Source organism: Actinia tenebrosa, unplaced genomic scaffold (genome assembly GCF_029948245.1).
Source record: "Actinia tenebrosa isolate PJP-AT-01 unplaced genomic scaffold, QUT_ActTen_1.0 PGA_scaffold0__85_contigs__length_37466705, whole genome shotgun sequence".
In the NCBI taxonomy this organism is placed as follows: Eukaryota; Metazoa; Cnidaria; class Anthozoa; order Actiniaria; family Actiniidae; genus Actinia; species Actinia tenebrosa.
In genome coordinates this window covers 129,804-143,814 of record NW_028292569.1, presented here as the reverse complement: position 1 = coordinate 143,814, position 14,011 = coordinate 129,804, and the positions used below count along the sequence as shown (strand labels likewise).

At 39.1% G+C, this 14,011-nt stretch overlaps 1 protein-coding gene across 1 annotated transcript; it reads right to left on the bottom strand.

Moving 5' to 3' along the window:
* Positions 1–959: 959 nt before the first annotated feature.
* Positions 960–12,532, bottom strand: LOC116304316 (uncharacterized). Its single transcript, XM_089026095.1, has 7 exons — positions 12,450–12,532; positions 11,503–12,057; positions 9,255–11,065; positions 9,132–9,169; positions 5,969–7,888; positions 4,198–5,277; positions 960–3,330 (listed from the first exon to the last, which is right to left on the bottom strand). Exons 2-7 carry the CDS (start codon positions 12,046–12,048, stop codon positions 2,021–2,023), a joined length of 6,705 nt encoding a protein of 2,234 aa, XP_088882221.1. The 5' UTR covers positions 12,049–12,057; positions 12,450–12,532; the 3' UTR covers positions 960–2,020.
* Between the last annotated feature and the right edge of the window lie 1,479 nt (positions 12,533–14,011).

The following is a 14,011-nucleotide window of genomic DNA, read 5'->3' as shown; positions in this document are numbered from 1 at the left end:
AGTTTTGCCGAGGGGGATTGGATTCGAATGTAATATCCCAGGAGGGGGCTATAGGTTGCTAACCATGCATCAGTTGTCTTTCAGGGCGTAAATATTCAAATGGAAATTCCTTTGGTTGGCCAAAAGGAAGTTGGACATCCTCCCCTTCGGGGGGAGGGGTAGGTACAAATATTAATATACGTATTGCAATGACGTTCACAAGTTGACGTTCACAAGGGACGGGAGGGAGGGGTAATTGGAACTAAACCCCAATACATAACGCCCTTGGAGAAAGTAACGCAACACTCTTCATTGTTTAACTATTTTATACTATTTCTTAATTGGACTATTTCCTAGGATTCACAAAGTTAAGCTCTCAAAACTATATACATTATATATATTTGATTCTAAAATCGTATAATAATGATGGTGTGAAAAACATCTTGAACTTGACTGTTTTCTTTAACGGGTGGAAGCCATATCCATATTGCAACACGGGGCTGCACCCTGCTTTACCACTTATCACTGCTGTGCACTGATTGCGACAACAGTCACGACAGGGAAATGGCGGAAATACACTATGTAAAGGTACGAACACTTGCCCTATTTCATAATGACGTCACGGTTTGTTTACATCAGCTAAAATGATAGAAATCTAGGCTAAATTTAAGCTTAATTCTCTTCTTTCGCGATATTTAGCGTAATATTTAGCTGTTCTTGCCTTCACCAGCTCATAAACCAAATTTCATTGTGATTTAAGATGTGTTGTTGTCATTCCATCTCCCTCCAGCGACCATGATCCCTAGCGTTAAAACAATAGTTTGTTTTGATGTGACGTCATTATGAAATAGGGCAATTTATTTGATTGACGGCAGTGTTTTCCCAATTTCGCCTAAAGTGCTTATAAGCCTTTACACAATATTTTCAGAATTGATTCTTTAGATAGTGGATAGTTGATTGTGAAAATATTTCGCCATTTGAATGTTGGGTCTTTAAGATACGATGGTTTATATTTCCAATATGTTAATGACTATGACGTAACATAAGGGATTTGAGTTATTTTGTGGCAATTTTTAAGATTGAACGCTGGACGTTTTTTGAAAACAAATTTGTAAGAACCTTTACGTGAGTCACGAGTAAAAGGGTGATGCTTTTAAAATACTGCATTCCAGAACGAGTGCAGTGTTGTATATTAAATGATCCCTTATGTTACGTCATAATAATCAACATACTGGGAATATAAACCTTGGTATCTTAAAGACCCAACATTCAAATGACGAAATATTTTCACAATCAACTATCCAATATCTAAAGAATCAATTCTGAAAATATTGTGTAAAGGCTTATAAGCACTTTAATCCGTAAAATCTATATTAGTCTACTACGCATCAGTAGACACTACTTCTAAATGTTCTTTTTCCAGGCGTTCAATAAAATTACTCTACTAATAGATTTATTAAAACCAATTTTTCATTTCTTAAAAAAAAACCGTATTTTCCTTGCTTTACGACCCAGGCACTCGATTCTTTGGGCTAATTCTTCGAGTTATAAACAACGAATTCAAGTCAATACAGAAGCAAGACCATCACGATTAGAACTGCATAGATCGCGTAAGAATAAAAAAGTATAAACATCCTTGAGATATAATCAAAAACGATGTTTTCAGAAATAAATTTTCCGAGGAATTACCCTTAAAAATATAAAAATAAAAGTAACCCGCTAAATCATAGTAAAATCGGTTAGCGCATGGAACCGGGGAACAGGTGTAGATACGGGACTGTTCATAGCTAACAAACTGAACCCGCTTGCCATGCGCTTGTAATATTAATATAAATAATCATTTGTTTCTGTTATTAACAAAAATAAGCGAAGTATTAGAGTGATTTTATTTCCCTCTGAAACTGTATGTCAACACTCGGAAAGGAAGCAAGATAAGTGTTTGACATTACTATTATTTTAGGGGGAGTAAGACCACTCCAAAACGTTACAGCAAAATAACTTTATCATATGCAGCCATATGCCGGTGTACAAATCCCGTATATCACAGATCACTACTTGTCTCCAATGGTGGTAGCGTATACGAGTAGAACGTAGGTGGTAGTCTGTAAGCAGGGGGAGGCTGTTTGAGCGGTTCTTGAGGTACATTGTACTCGGGGGGCGGTGTCTCGTACACAGGTGACGATCGTGACGCACTTGGTTTGTAATCCTCTTGATCGTAATCATCGCTGTCGTAATACAGTGTGTTATCCAGGGACATCTCAGACATATATGACGGCGGATGGCTGAGCTCGTCGTTCTCTAAGATCAGCGGTTTCCCAGATCGAGGTTTCATTTCCATTTCCGGTTCAAGGATGATCGGCTTGCGCTTCTTGTAGGTTCGTTTTTCTGGGTCCGCTGGGTTGCCTCGTCTTCGCCGTAGAAACAACAGTAGAAGTAACACGGCTATGATGATGAGAATAATCGCTACAATGATCCCCGGTAGAACATGCTTCTCCCATAAACCCGAAGGTTCAGTGCCAACTACTTTATCCGGTACAACCGGGGGTGCTAATGTAGTTGCATTGCACACTCCACTCAGAGTACGGTTTGCGTTTATAACGTCGTATTCAGGGAATAAATGCTCTTTGAATGCTAGATTAACGCCATCACTCCCGACCACCCTCTCTGCAACATAGTTGAATTGGGTTGTGTTGCACACGTCGCTCGGGAGGGAATCATTCGTCCATGAAAAAAGAATCGATCCTTGACTATAGGACAACACTCTGACTTGACTCGTATCAGAATCACCATAGTATCCACTAATTCTACTAATAAGATCGAGTCTCTGAGAAATATTACGTTCAAATGCATTGAAATCGTTGTCCAGCCTCATAGAGAGCGATTGTGTGTACGAGATGCTTGATATCCTGATCAGGATTTCAAACGCATCGTATCCTATCAGCCCTGCACTGTCTGTTGCCTCAAGCAGAAACTTTACCCCTCTTTCTGGATCGCTTGGGACGTCTTTCTCCATTGGCAATCCATACATTTCTTGTTTATCAGCACTGAACGCCAACCAAGAATCATTACGAAGTTCTTCTGCAATAAATTCCTCGTTAAAGCGTTTGAGAGTTAGAGTGAGCTTCCTGGTGTAACCGTCTTCATCATGGAACACATCTTCAGGTATTTGGTATCTGAATACTTTCCCGGCTGTTGCAGTCAGACGTCCTATTTCATTGTATAACTGAGGAGGGTTATTTGGTGTAACATTGGTTGGCAGTGGTTGGACGGAAGAAGAGAGGATCTGTGATGTCTGCAACACTGTTGATACCTCAATAGACGAGAGGACGATGGAACTGATGGAAGATGAACCTAGTGAAGAAGATGAAAATAACAATTGATGAACTAATGGTGTTAGTATGGCAAGAGTGATTGATGGCCTTGTTATCAACATGTATGGTGTTAGTAATGACAGTGTTACTTTTACTGGTCTAAGTAATGATGAAAGAATGACCGTCTCAGCACAGTGGTTTACTCTTACAGGAGAACGTAGATGTATTATAGTGGATGACATGGATTGGATCATGAAGAGATAATGTATGTGTCGTGACGCTCACGTAAGAGATGATGTTGATATCGGAGAGAAACAAGACGCCTAGATCTTTTTGTTTGTTTGTTTTTGAGAGATGTGAATGGAGCAAAGGGAGAATACTTTGGCTCAGTAATTTGAAAGATATATCTAAAAGAAAAGAAAAGAAAAGAGAAGAAGAAGAAAGCAATGCAACAGACTTCTGCAATCTTCATTGACGTTTTGAAAGAGAAGGCAAAGCTAAGTATAGTATGTAGTGAAGCAACATTTATGTGGATGACTGGTAATGGTGTACGTATCTTGACTTAAGAATGCAGGTATTTGAATCACAGAACTGGCAAACTCAAACCAGTAAGCTAAAGTGATCAATACCTAATTAATGTGACGCGAAGTGATGATGATTTAGTTAGTAAAAAAAGGAGGTAAAGAAACACGTATGGATATTGTCGAGATGATTGTGCTTTTACTGTGTCGAGAGCTGTCAAACTTACTCGTACCAGTAAAAGTACACCTTTGTCAAATTCGATTGTCGAGTTTGGTCCCATCAAAATGTCTTAAGTTGATGGTGTAATAGTGCGAAGTAAGATACTTGCCATCACATCCTGTCAGAATAAATTGAATGAATGAAAAACCAAAAATGATGAACTCACTTGTTTGTGGTGAATCCGAGGTAAATGGTGTAACGACGGTGCTATTTTCCATCCAAGAACTTGAAGGAGCTAAAACCGTTGATATTCCACTTATAACAAGACTTGTCGAGAATGGAAGGCTCGTAGCTGACGACGGGATAAAGGAAGAGCTCATTGTACTCGATATCACGGACGTACTGAAGATAGCAGACGAGTTAATAACCCTTGAGGTTTGCAATGCCGTTGTTGCAACTTGCGTACTACTTGCCAAAACAGAAGTACTTGTCAATGGCTGCAAAGATGACACCGACAATGTTGTCGTAGTAAAATATGGCGTCGTACTGTTTCTTATAAGAACCGTCGTAGTTTTTTCCAGGAGACTTGAAGACGAAGGTGAAATGAACGTGGTTGGAGTTACAACTTGGGTAGTGACATTAACACTGGGCACTGACGTCAGGGTCGACAATTCTAAGTATACACTTGTATTTGTAATAACTGTGGTGTTGATGGTGATGCTTCTTGTTGGTATAACCTTACTAGACAAGCTAGTGGTAAGCAAGGCAGTTGATGTTGGAGATACACTTGAAGGCAACACTATAGGACTAGAGCTATTAACAGTGGCCGTCGTCAGGACCTGACTTGATGCATTTGATGAGGGCGTCTCATCAACCAGTGACGTGGTCATGGTTACATTCAAGATATCACTGGTGTAGTTTGTAGACGAGCTGAATTCCGGAGACACATTAACAGACGATGTGACAACTGGAAGACTTGTGGATAACACAGGAGTCGGACGTGAAGACAGTGGTACCGTGGACGTGTTACTTGGTGTCACCGTGGGATAAGGTGTCCTTGTTTCTAGGACGACCGTGCTTGCTGTTTCCATGATGACGCTACTTGAAGATACAACTAAGGAACTGGTATTTAAGAAAGTTGGGAGACCTGACGACAGTGGGACCGTGGACGCATTGCTTGGTGTCACAGTGGGATAAGGTGTCTGTGTTTCCAAGACGACGCTGCTTGGTGAAACCTTTGTCATAGTGTCATTCGTTGAACTTGGAAGAACTGACGTCGAGAAGAGTGGACTACTCGTTGACACACCTTGAAAAGAAAGAAGGAATCAATTAGGTAACTTCGTACTGATGACGTCATTCAAGTATGGCCATACGCTTTTGTAGCCTTGAGATGACGTCATCTGTAGAGGTCACATAGTTAGGCTGTCACGTGGGTGGGGTGGTGTCTTCAAAAGAAGCTACCAAAGTTGGTTATTAATTCAAGATGTCCAAAATATGCAGTGAGCAGTCGATTGTACATGCATGTATCCTGCAAGTTGTCGAACACACGTTGGTCATCTTGTTTTTTTTTCAATAAGATTTTTGTAAAATAAAACTGTTTCATGGTTATCGGTTCTGTCTGAGAAGGTAAAAGCGTTGGAGTAGCAGCTTGCTTTAGTTGAAACAGAAAGAACTCGAAGAGAAATAAAGAAAGAACGAAAGAAAGAAGAGAATAGTTAAAAGGTAAAATTAGAGATAAGCAGCCATTATATCCCATCACCAGCAGTAATAACCGCGGCTGAAGATCAAGAAAGAAAGCTTAGAGAGAGTTAGATAAGCTAGCTCGATAACTTGCCGTTCATTACTACAGGTCAATATGACCCCCCTAACAATCACCACGGCTGATAGATCGAGCAGAAAAACAAGAGAAAAAAGAAATGTCATCCTCATTAGTTGTTATGCCAGCAATGTCTCGTTAATTGTCGTAGCATATATGTTTGTAATACAAGACCCGCTACCTGATACCACAGTTGAGTTGATATCTTGACTCGTGTTTATAGTTGTGTATGGCAGCTGCAAAGTGCTTGACTGTGCCACTATAAACTGAGAAGAACTCGTTGCATTTGGTGTCATCATTGAAGACCAGTTGCTCATCCTACTTGACGAGTTGAATAGCGCCATTGACGAAGATGGTGCCAAAGTGCTTGACTGTGCCACTATAAACTGAAAAGAACTCGTTGCATTTGGTGTCATCATTGAAGACCAGTTGCTCATCCTACTTGACGAGTTGAATAGCGCCATTGACGAAGATGGTACCAAAGTGCTTGTAAGTGCCACTATAAACTGAGAAGAACTCGTTACATTTGGTGTCATCATTGAAGACCAGTTGCTCATCCTACTTGACGAGCTGATTAGCGCCATTGACGAAGATGGTGCCAAAGTGCTTGACTGTGCCACTATAAACTGAGAAGAACTCGTTGCATTTGGTGTCATCATTGAAGACCAGTTGCTCATCCTACTTGACGAGTTGAATAGCGCCATTGACGAAGATGGTACCAAAGTGCTTGTAAGTGCCACTATAAACTGAGAAGAACTCGTTACATTTGGTGTCATCATTGAAGACCAGTTGCTCATCCTACTTGAAGAGTTGATTAGCGCCATTGACGAAGATGATACCAAAGTGCTTGACTGTGCCACTCTAAACTGAGAAGAACTCGTTGTATTTGGTGTCATCATTGAAGACCAGTTGCTCATCCTACTTGACGAGTTGATTAGCGCCATGGACGAAGATGATATCACACTAGTTAGTATTTCACTCTCCTTTGGCAAAACACTAGTGGAGTTTAGGATCATCAGTGTAGAGCTTGGTTCCAGAGAACGCGAGTCGTTTTGTGTCGACATTATTGTCTTCCTGGTCGTAGTCACCAATGTAGGGCTTATTCGTGAGGAACCTGTTTGATTGTTGGTCAGTATTGAGCTTGTCGTGTTTAAGATGGTCGTTGTGGAGCTTATCATGAGGGAACTAGAGTAATTCTGTACTACTGGTGCTGTTGATGATACGAACTCAGTTCTGAGCACTCCTGAGGTGTTGGTAACTGAGGTGTTTACAGATGGCATTTGCCTTGTCATTGGTGGTGATGGTAGTAACAGTGATGTAGATGGAAATAATGTTGATATAACAGTACTATTTACCATGACAGAGCTACTTTTCGTGATGATACTATCATGCAAAGTGCTGTTAAGTGCAATTGTGCTGACAGTGGCAAAACTCGTCAACATATGTGCAGTGCTGCTAGAATTAACGGTACCTATGCTGAGAGTTGGACTTAGCGTTGTGTTAACAGTTGTAAACGAAGGCAAAACTGATGATGTGTTTATGAGGTCTACCGTTGTTGACAGCTCGACGGTTGGAGTAACACTTATCGATGCATTCATGGTCTCTGTACTCGTCAGTAACGAGAAGCTCAAGTTGTGAGTTGTTACTGTTGGTAGAATTGTAACAGTGTTCCAATCACCCACAACTGTAGAGTTCCAATCTTTAATCTCTATTGTTTTGTTAACACTCGTGGTTTGAAGAGTAGTCGTGTTGAAGTCTACAGTAGAAGAGTTTGTCAAGTATATTGTTCTTGTAACAGACGTCAGGTTTAATTCAGAGCTTGGAGTTGGATTCACAAAGCTACTAATGTTTGAAGTCGATGTCAAAGGCATTCGGGAGATATTCGTAGATGCGTCGTGTCCCCTAGTTGCATTCGGAGACGCAGTCGACAAGATAACCGAGGAAAACGACGTCGTATTCTTAATTACACGACTCGTGGATGGTAACACTCGGGAGATATTCGTAGATATATCGGGTCCTTGTGTAGCATTCGGAGACACAGTCGACAGGGTAACATATAAGACCGACGTATTTCCGACTAGCGAGCTTGCATGCGACGTTGCTGGTGACGGGAAGACAATAAAGTACATATAAAGTAAGATGAAGATTGAATGAAACACAATAAATACAGGAATTGAAAGATTTTAACGTGCCATTTTGAAGTTTAATGCTGGTTGTTTAAGACTGTGCACCCAAGATGTGCATCATGAATTTCGAAGATTTTATTCAAGGTTTTCCGTGCAAGATGAGAAGCGCTCCCTTTGCTTGTGTTCTGTGACATGCAGAAGAGATTTTAAAAAGCGGATTGGTGCCCGTATTCCCATGCAAAAGTAAATGTTTAAGAAGTTTAGGTACAAAGAATAAAGTGAAATGGTTTATTGTTGTTTATACCGTGTTTAGAGAGATGTTTAGACTTCATCTTTTAAGTAGTCAGCATCAATGGTGCTCACAATACCAAGTAGATATCTGCAATCCTACGTGCGACCCGTGAACCCAAGATAATTGGGTGCTGGTGTTTCTGGTGATTTGAAAGTCAGCATTGCCTGGATCTAGAAGGAGTGAGGAAGAGAAGAAGGCGGCGGAGCTGTTGGAAGGAGACCTCTTTCTCGACCCTTCTTCTGCCCGCCCTCCTCTGGCCTCACCAGACCCATTGACCGGCAACGCAGGCTAACAACAAGTTGGTTACAGTGCTCATGTGTTTATCATGTTAAAATGGTTCATTTAGTGCATATCAATTTATACATATATCATCTTTAGTGCATTTAGTGATGTGTTACGTGAACCATACACGGTGATATATTTACATTTATTATTAATAGGTGATTATATTTATGCCATCATTTGTGTCGTGTACATTCATAAATATCATGCTCATTCACAAATTATGGGATGGATATCCGTTTCCATGGTAACAGTGCTATTTGTTCAAGGCATGCGTAAGGTTTGTTGATTGTTAGTTCTACATGCATGATTCATGCTTTGGGATTTCGTACTTATTTGGATAAGAACACTTGGTCATAAATCATAAGTACGAAGTACAAGTTGCGTAACCGAGGAACGGCAGTAGCTGTTGTTCTCCATTATTAGTACTTTTACATGCCTTTAACAAATTCTTACGAACAAAATTTATTATCTTTAAATATCTGTTGTTCAAATAAAAATTAGTAAGTTGAGGTTTAGAGCAGACAACGTTGCAAAAATTCAGCGAAAAAATCAAGAGATCATAAGTATTTCTAGCAAAAGATTTAGTTTTCACCGGTTGTTAACCGTCACAAGCATTACTTGGCATTCCATCGTGTACTTACCATCAACGACACTTGTGTTCATGACTGTTGATAGTAACCTGGAGAAAAATAAGAGAAGAAGACGCTGTGAGCTAAACATATTTTACTTTGCATCTTCAGTTCCAAGGAAATTTGTTTACTCACGCTGTAGTAGACATGTTTACTGATGTTATGATGGGGACTGTGGACAAGGTTGGCACAACAGATACAACCGAACTTGAATTGACCACTGAAGTCTTCAGGACTTCATCTGTTGTGTTAGAAGAACTAGACAACACGACAACAGAAGTATTGGACACCATCAAAGAGACGGCACTCGACGTCATGTTAGTAACGTTCAGCGTCAAACTCGAAGTCGTTGTCGGAGAAGGAGGATAAAAAGACGATGTCTGGAAGCTTGGTTGAATGGTACTCGTCTGATTCATGAACGCTGTACTGTTCAATGCAACAGAACTTGACATGACTGAGGTCGAAGGAGGCAATACTGATGTTACAGCACTACTATTGACAGGCAATGATGAAGGCACACTACTCGTAAAAACTGATGCCGTTTGAGTCAAGTTTAGACTTGCTGTACTGAAGTTAGTTCCTGGAAGCATCGTGCTAATAGTACTGTTTAGAATCGCAGAAGAATTTTCAGGGAGAAGTACTGATGGACTTGGCGTAATCGAGTAAACTGTACTTGTCATGATGCTGCTACTGTTGAACAGGAAGACGGTCGATTTTTCCAGTTCTAGCACAGAGGTGCTGTTCAACACAGGCAATAAACTAGTACTCGTGGCATTTATAGATGTCACTGATAAAGAAACGACGCTACTTGTGTTTTTAAACACAGTGCTTAAAATAACGCTTGTACTTGTACTATTCATCGTGCTCGAAATGAAAGTACTGTTGACTTTGCTTGAAACATTGACTGTAGGAGAAGAGGATACCGACTCGAAAATAGTAGTGGAATTCAAGGAAGACAAAACTGGCGTACTCGTTATGACAACTGTGTCTAAAGTAGGGCTAGTTGTCGGCATGCTAGATGTGAAATTCCTCGTTGATTCTACAGCTAACGTTGAAGACATCGACACTGACAATGTGGGTGTCACTTGCAGCGTACTGGACAACGACAAAGACGGCATCAGGGTAGAGTTCGGTGTTACAAAAGCTGTTGTCAAAGAAATACTGCTGGTGATAGTGACAGTAGAGACGTTCTTAAATTGCGTGGGGAGGATAGCTGTTGCTGTAGGTGTTGGAGTACCAGCAACTGCCCGACGAGCTCTATGTCTTGCCTTCTGGACACCTGATGTTACATGCCATCCAACGACAGGATAGCCAAGGACGTTACTTATTGTCCCATCTTGTGCACTGGTCTCTAGTTCTGTGAGGTACGTTGGTCCTAACCTTAGGGCTCCACAACTGATTTTCCATGTGAGTAAACTTTTGGGTCCTTTCTTGTAGCGTCCATCACCAGAACCTGAGACAACAATGGACGGGTTCTCCATTTGTGAGATCAAAGGATGAACATTGTCGTGATGAAAGAATGCAACTCTGTTGAAAGAAAGGTTCATGTGTTGTGCCATTCCTTGAAGGATTGCCATGCGTTTTTGTCCGCCAAGTTCGTGGATATCAGTACTGATAACAACAGTTGCAAGCACAGCTTGTAACCCTGGATCACACACAAAATGTTCGTTTGATTTACTTGGCGAAGTTTCGGAGTTTCCAAGACCAACTGAAACGCTCTCAAAGACAGGACCAGCGAAACTGGGATTTTTGTCCTCTGAAGAAACGTAAATAGTAAATGCTTTCATTCCACATATCTTTCCAGTTTCGCTTCCACTTTTTGCTAAAGCTACTACAAGGATCTCGTAACTTCCAATGTCTTTCATAGACGGAACGCCAGCAAACTGTTGCTGTGTTTCATCAAAAGCGAGCCACTGGGGAAGATTTCTACTACTACCTTCAGATACCTTAAAAACAATTAAAGAAAACATAGTATTACATTTTTAAATCGATTTTTGACCGTATTCGAATGAAGGAGTAATTTAAGTAACTTCTTGGTGTTCTGCAGCTCTGCAAAAACTGAATATTGCTCAAGTCGTATTTGACAAAGTCCTTTTACATTGTTGTAACCTCTCTAAATTTACTCTATCATTTTCTTTCAGAGTATTCAATATCCTTTTACACAGTTATCTTCTTCTTCAAACAGTTTTATATTTGTCTCAAACTAAAGCTACTCTCTTGTGGCATGCAAGTGTACTGCTTAAGGTATTATAGTTCAATATCTCTAAACTGCATGGGTTTAAGATTTTAATCCCCACTAAACTATAGGCAATGATAGAGTAGGAAAAAGCTATGGCTGCAGTTAGAGTTTTTATAGTTTGCATAAAAAAAAGCAAGGACTTACCTCTAATCTTTCAATATCACAATCAAATGTTCTGTTTGGTATTTTATAAACAAATCCTAGTCCAACTGGAACAAATGAATCTAATAGCTTTCCTTGTCCTTGAGACATGAATGTAAGTTCTTCACCAATTGAATGAGTTGAGAGAAGAATAACTCCATAAAATATCAAAACGTACTGTAAAAAGTTTCTCTTATAACTGTACTTCCAACAAGATAAAAGTCTTGATAAAACTGCTATAAAATATAATATATAGTTAAGAAATCTTGCAGCAAAATGCGGCATGTTGAATGTCATTTTTGATAACTTTCCAATTTGAGTAAAAGTTTTTGTCCATAATGAAGAACGGCTACCATTACTTCTTGAGTTTAAAATAGTTTTTTGGTGTCCTTTGGACAAAGTTCTTTGATATTCACAGTCATTGCAGTAGAAAACAGTAGTAAAACCGTCTCGTTGGGAATTATAATCTCTGGAATGTAGTTTATCATTCGGAAGCATGCCATACTCTAGGTCTTGCATCTTTAGCTCACTTGTAAAACCTCCTTCCATTTCTTCATGCTGCAAAACAAAAATAAAATATAGTAAAGTCATACAGTTTCCAGGATATCAAAATGTATTCTCCTGAGGATTTCATTCTTTTGAAATATTTTAATTTCTGAAAGCGATTAAGTTATTAATTATTTATTAATATATTAAAATGTGCCCTCACTGAACGTGCATTTAGGGTTTTTATAGTTTAAAATAACATACCTTATCTCAGTTAAGAGATAACAAATATAAAGCAATTAATATATAGGATGAAGTAAGCCGAGAAAATCTTCATTATTAGTGCTAACTTACATCTCTTTGTCTATCGCCATCTCGACAGAGACAAGAAACCTCAATGAGTCACGTCATGTTTATAAGCCAGTTTTCCAAATACATTTATGGAAAATAATGCATTAAAATACCTGCTTAGTGCTAGAGTTATGAAGAAAAACCTGTTTCTTTATATATACTAAGCCAAAAGGCAAGCCTGCGTTGCAAATTTGAAGTCGTTTTGGATTATTTACGGGGGTAAACAACGTTTGTAACCAATGGAGACCAGAAGATCGTATTGCAATGATGACTTAATGAAGTTCAAAAATACACCTACGATTGGAAATGACAATGCGGAGTCAAACAGTTCGCAAATAATCAGCGAGACAAAAGGAATAATACGAAAAAATAAGAAAATAGAGGGCACATAGTGGTATTATATCGATTGATTCTAATAACATCTTACACTCTCACTCAGGACCCGGCTCACTACAGTATTAAAATAACATCAGTCGATTATTTCATTTGATAGGATTTTCGAAAATGTATTCACTCAATTCCCTGAGATTAACTTTAACTGCTCCTGTGCAATAGTATTCTCGCAGGTTTTAGTAGTTTTTTAATTTTTTATTGTATTTTGGCACAAGGATGACCGAACTCGAACAATTTGTCAAATACCAAATCTGGAAACACGATCTCCAAGGCGCGAGTTCACAAAAGTTACAATTCAATTTGTCGCCAAAATCCTTGGTTACAGGATTCCTCTACATTAAACTTTAAAATCGTTCTCGAAAATATAAGAAATTTTATTTCTACTCGAGTCAAAATGCGAAAATGAGTCGTCATACTTTTGCGACCGAAGCATTCGTCCTAATTCCGCAAAGCAGGTATTTTGACCAACGTTATTTCAAACAAAAAATTAATTCATAAAATTATCAAGGGTATATCTAGAAGTAGGAAGGAATAATCTGAAATACTCCAAAGGATAAGAGAAAAAGAAATAGAGAATTGGAATATTATCAGCGTTACTTAAAGCATTATTCAAGCCACTAAACAGCCGGCTGTCAAACGCAGATCTCAAGACAAGACATTGAAATATCGAAAAACCTAAAACACTTGAGATAAAGTAAGAATAAAATCCATACAATACCTAAAAGGTAGGCTAAAGATTTTGAAATCTCGAGTCAAGACTTACCGTTATTTCAAAAAGATTTGAAATCTTTATGAATTTTCTAATCCATGTTGAAACAGCTGAAGAGCGTTTGATATGACATGTACTTTGGCATAGATATCGACGCTAAGAAAACTCTGAAATTTACATACCTTCGCGTCTTCATTAAAGTCTTGCTTTTTCGCTGAAGTTTGAACCTAACTTGATATATTAAGAGGAGAAAAGTGTTTACTTAATGACTACAAGTCTCATCGTTGTGAGTTTTTAGTTTATTTACTCGTTCAGGAATTTATATAACCAGCCTCGGTTACCCTGGGCATTTGAACGCAAACCACTCGAGCGTCATGTCCAAATATGGAAACATAGAATGGAACGGTTGGATCAAGGACTACTGGAATTCACGGAACTTTTAAATTGAATCATGAAAATATTATTTAAGCCAAAATTCAAAGCTTTATCAAGAAGGATTTACTAATTCAGAAACAAGAGTATAATTGAAACTAATAAAATGTTCAATGCTTTGAAATCATGAGTCCAATCGGC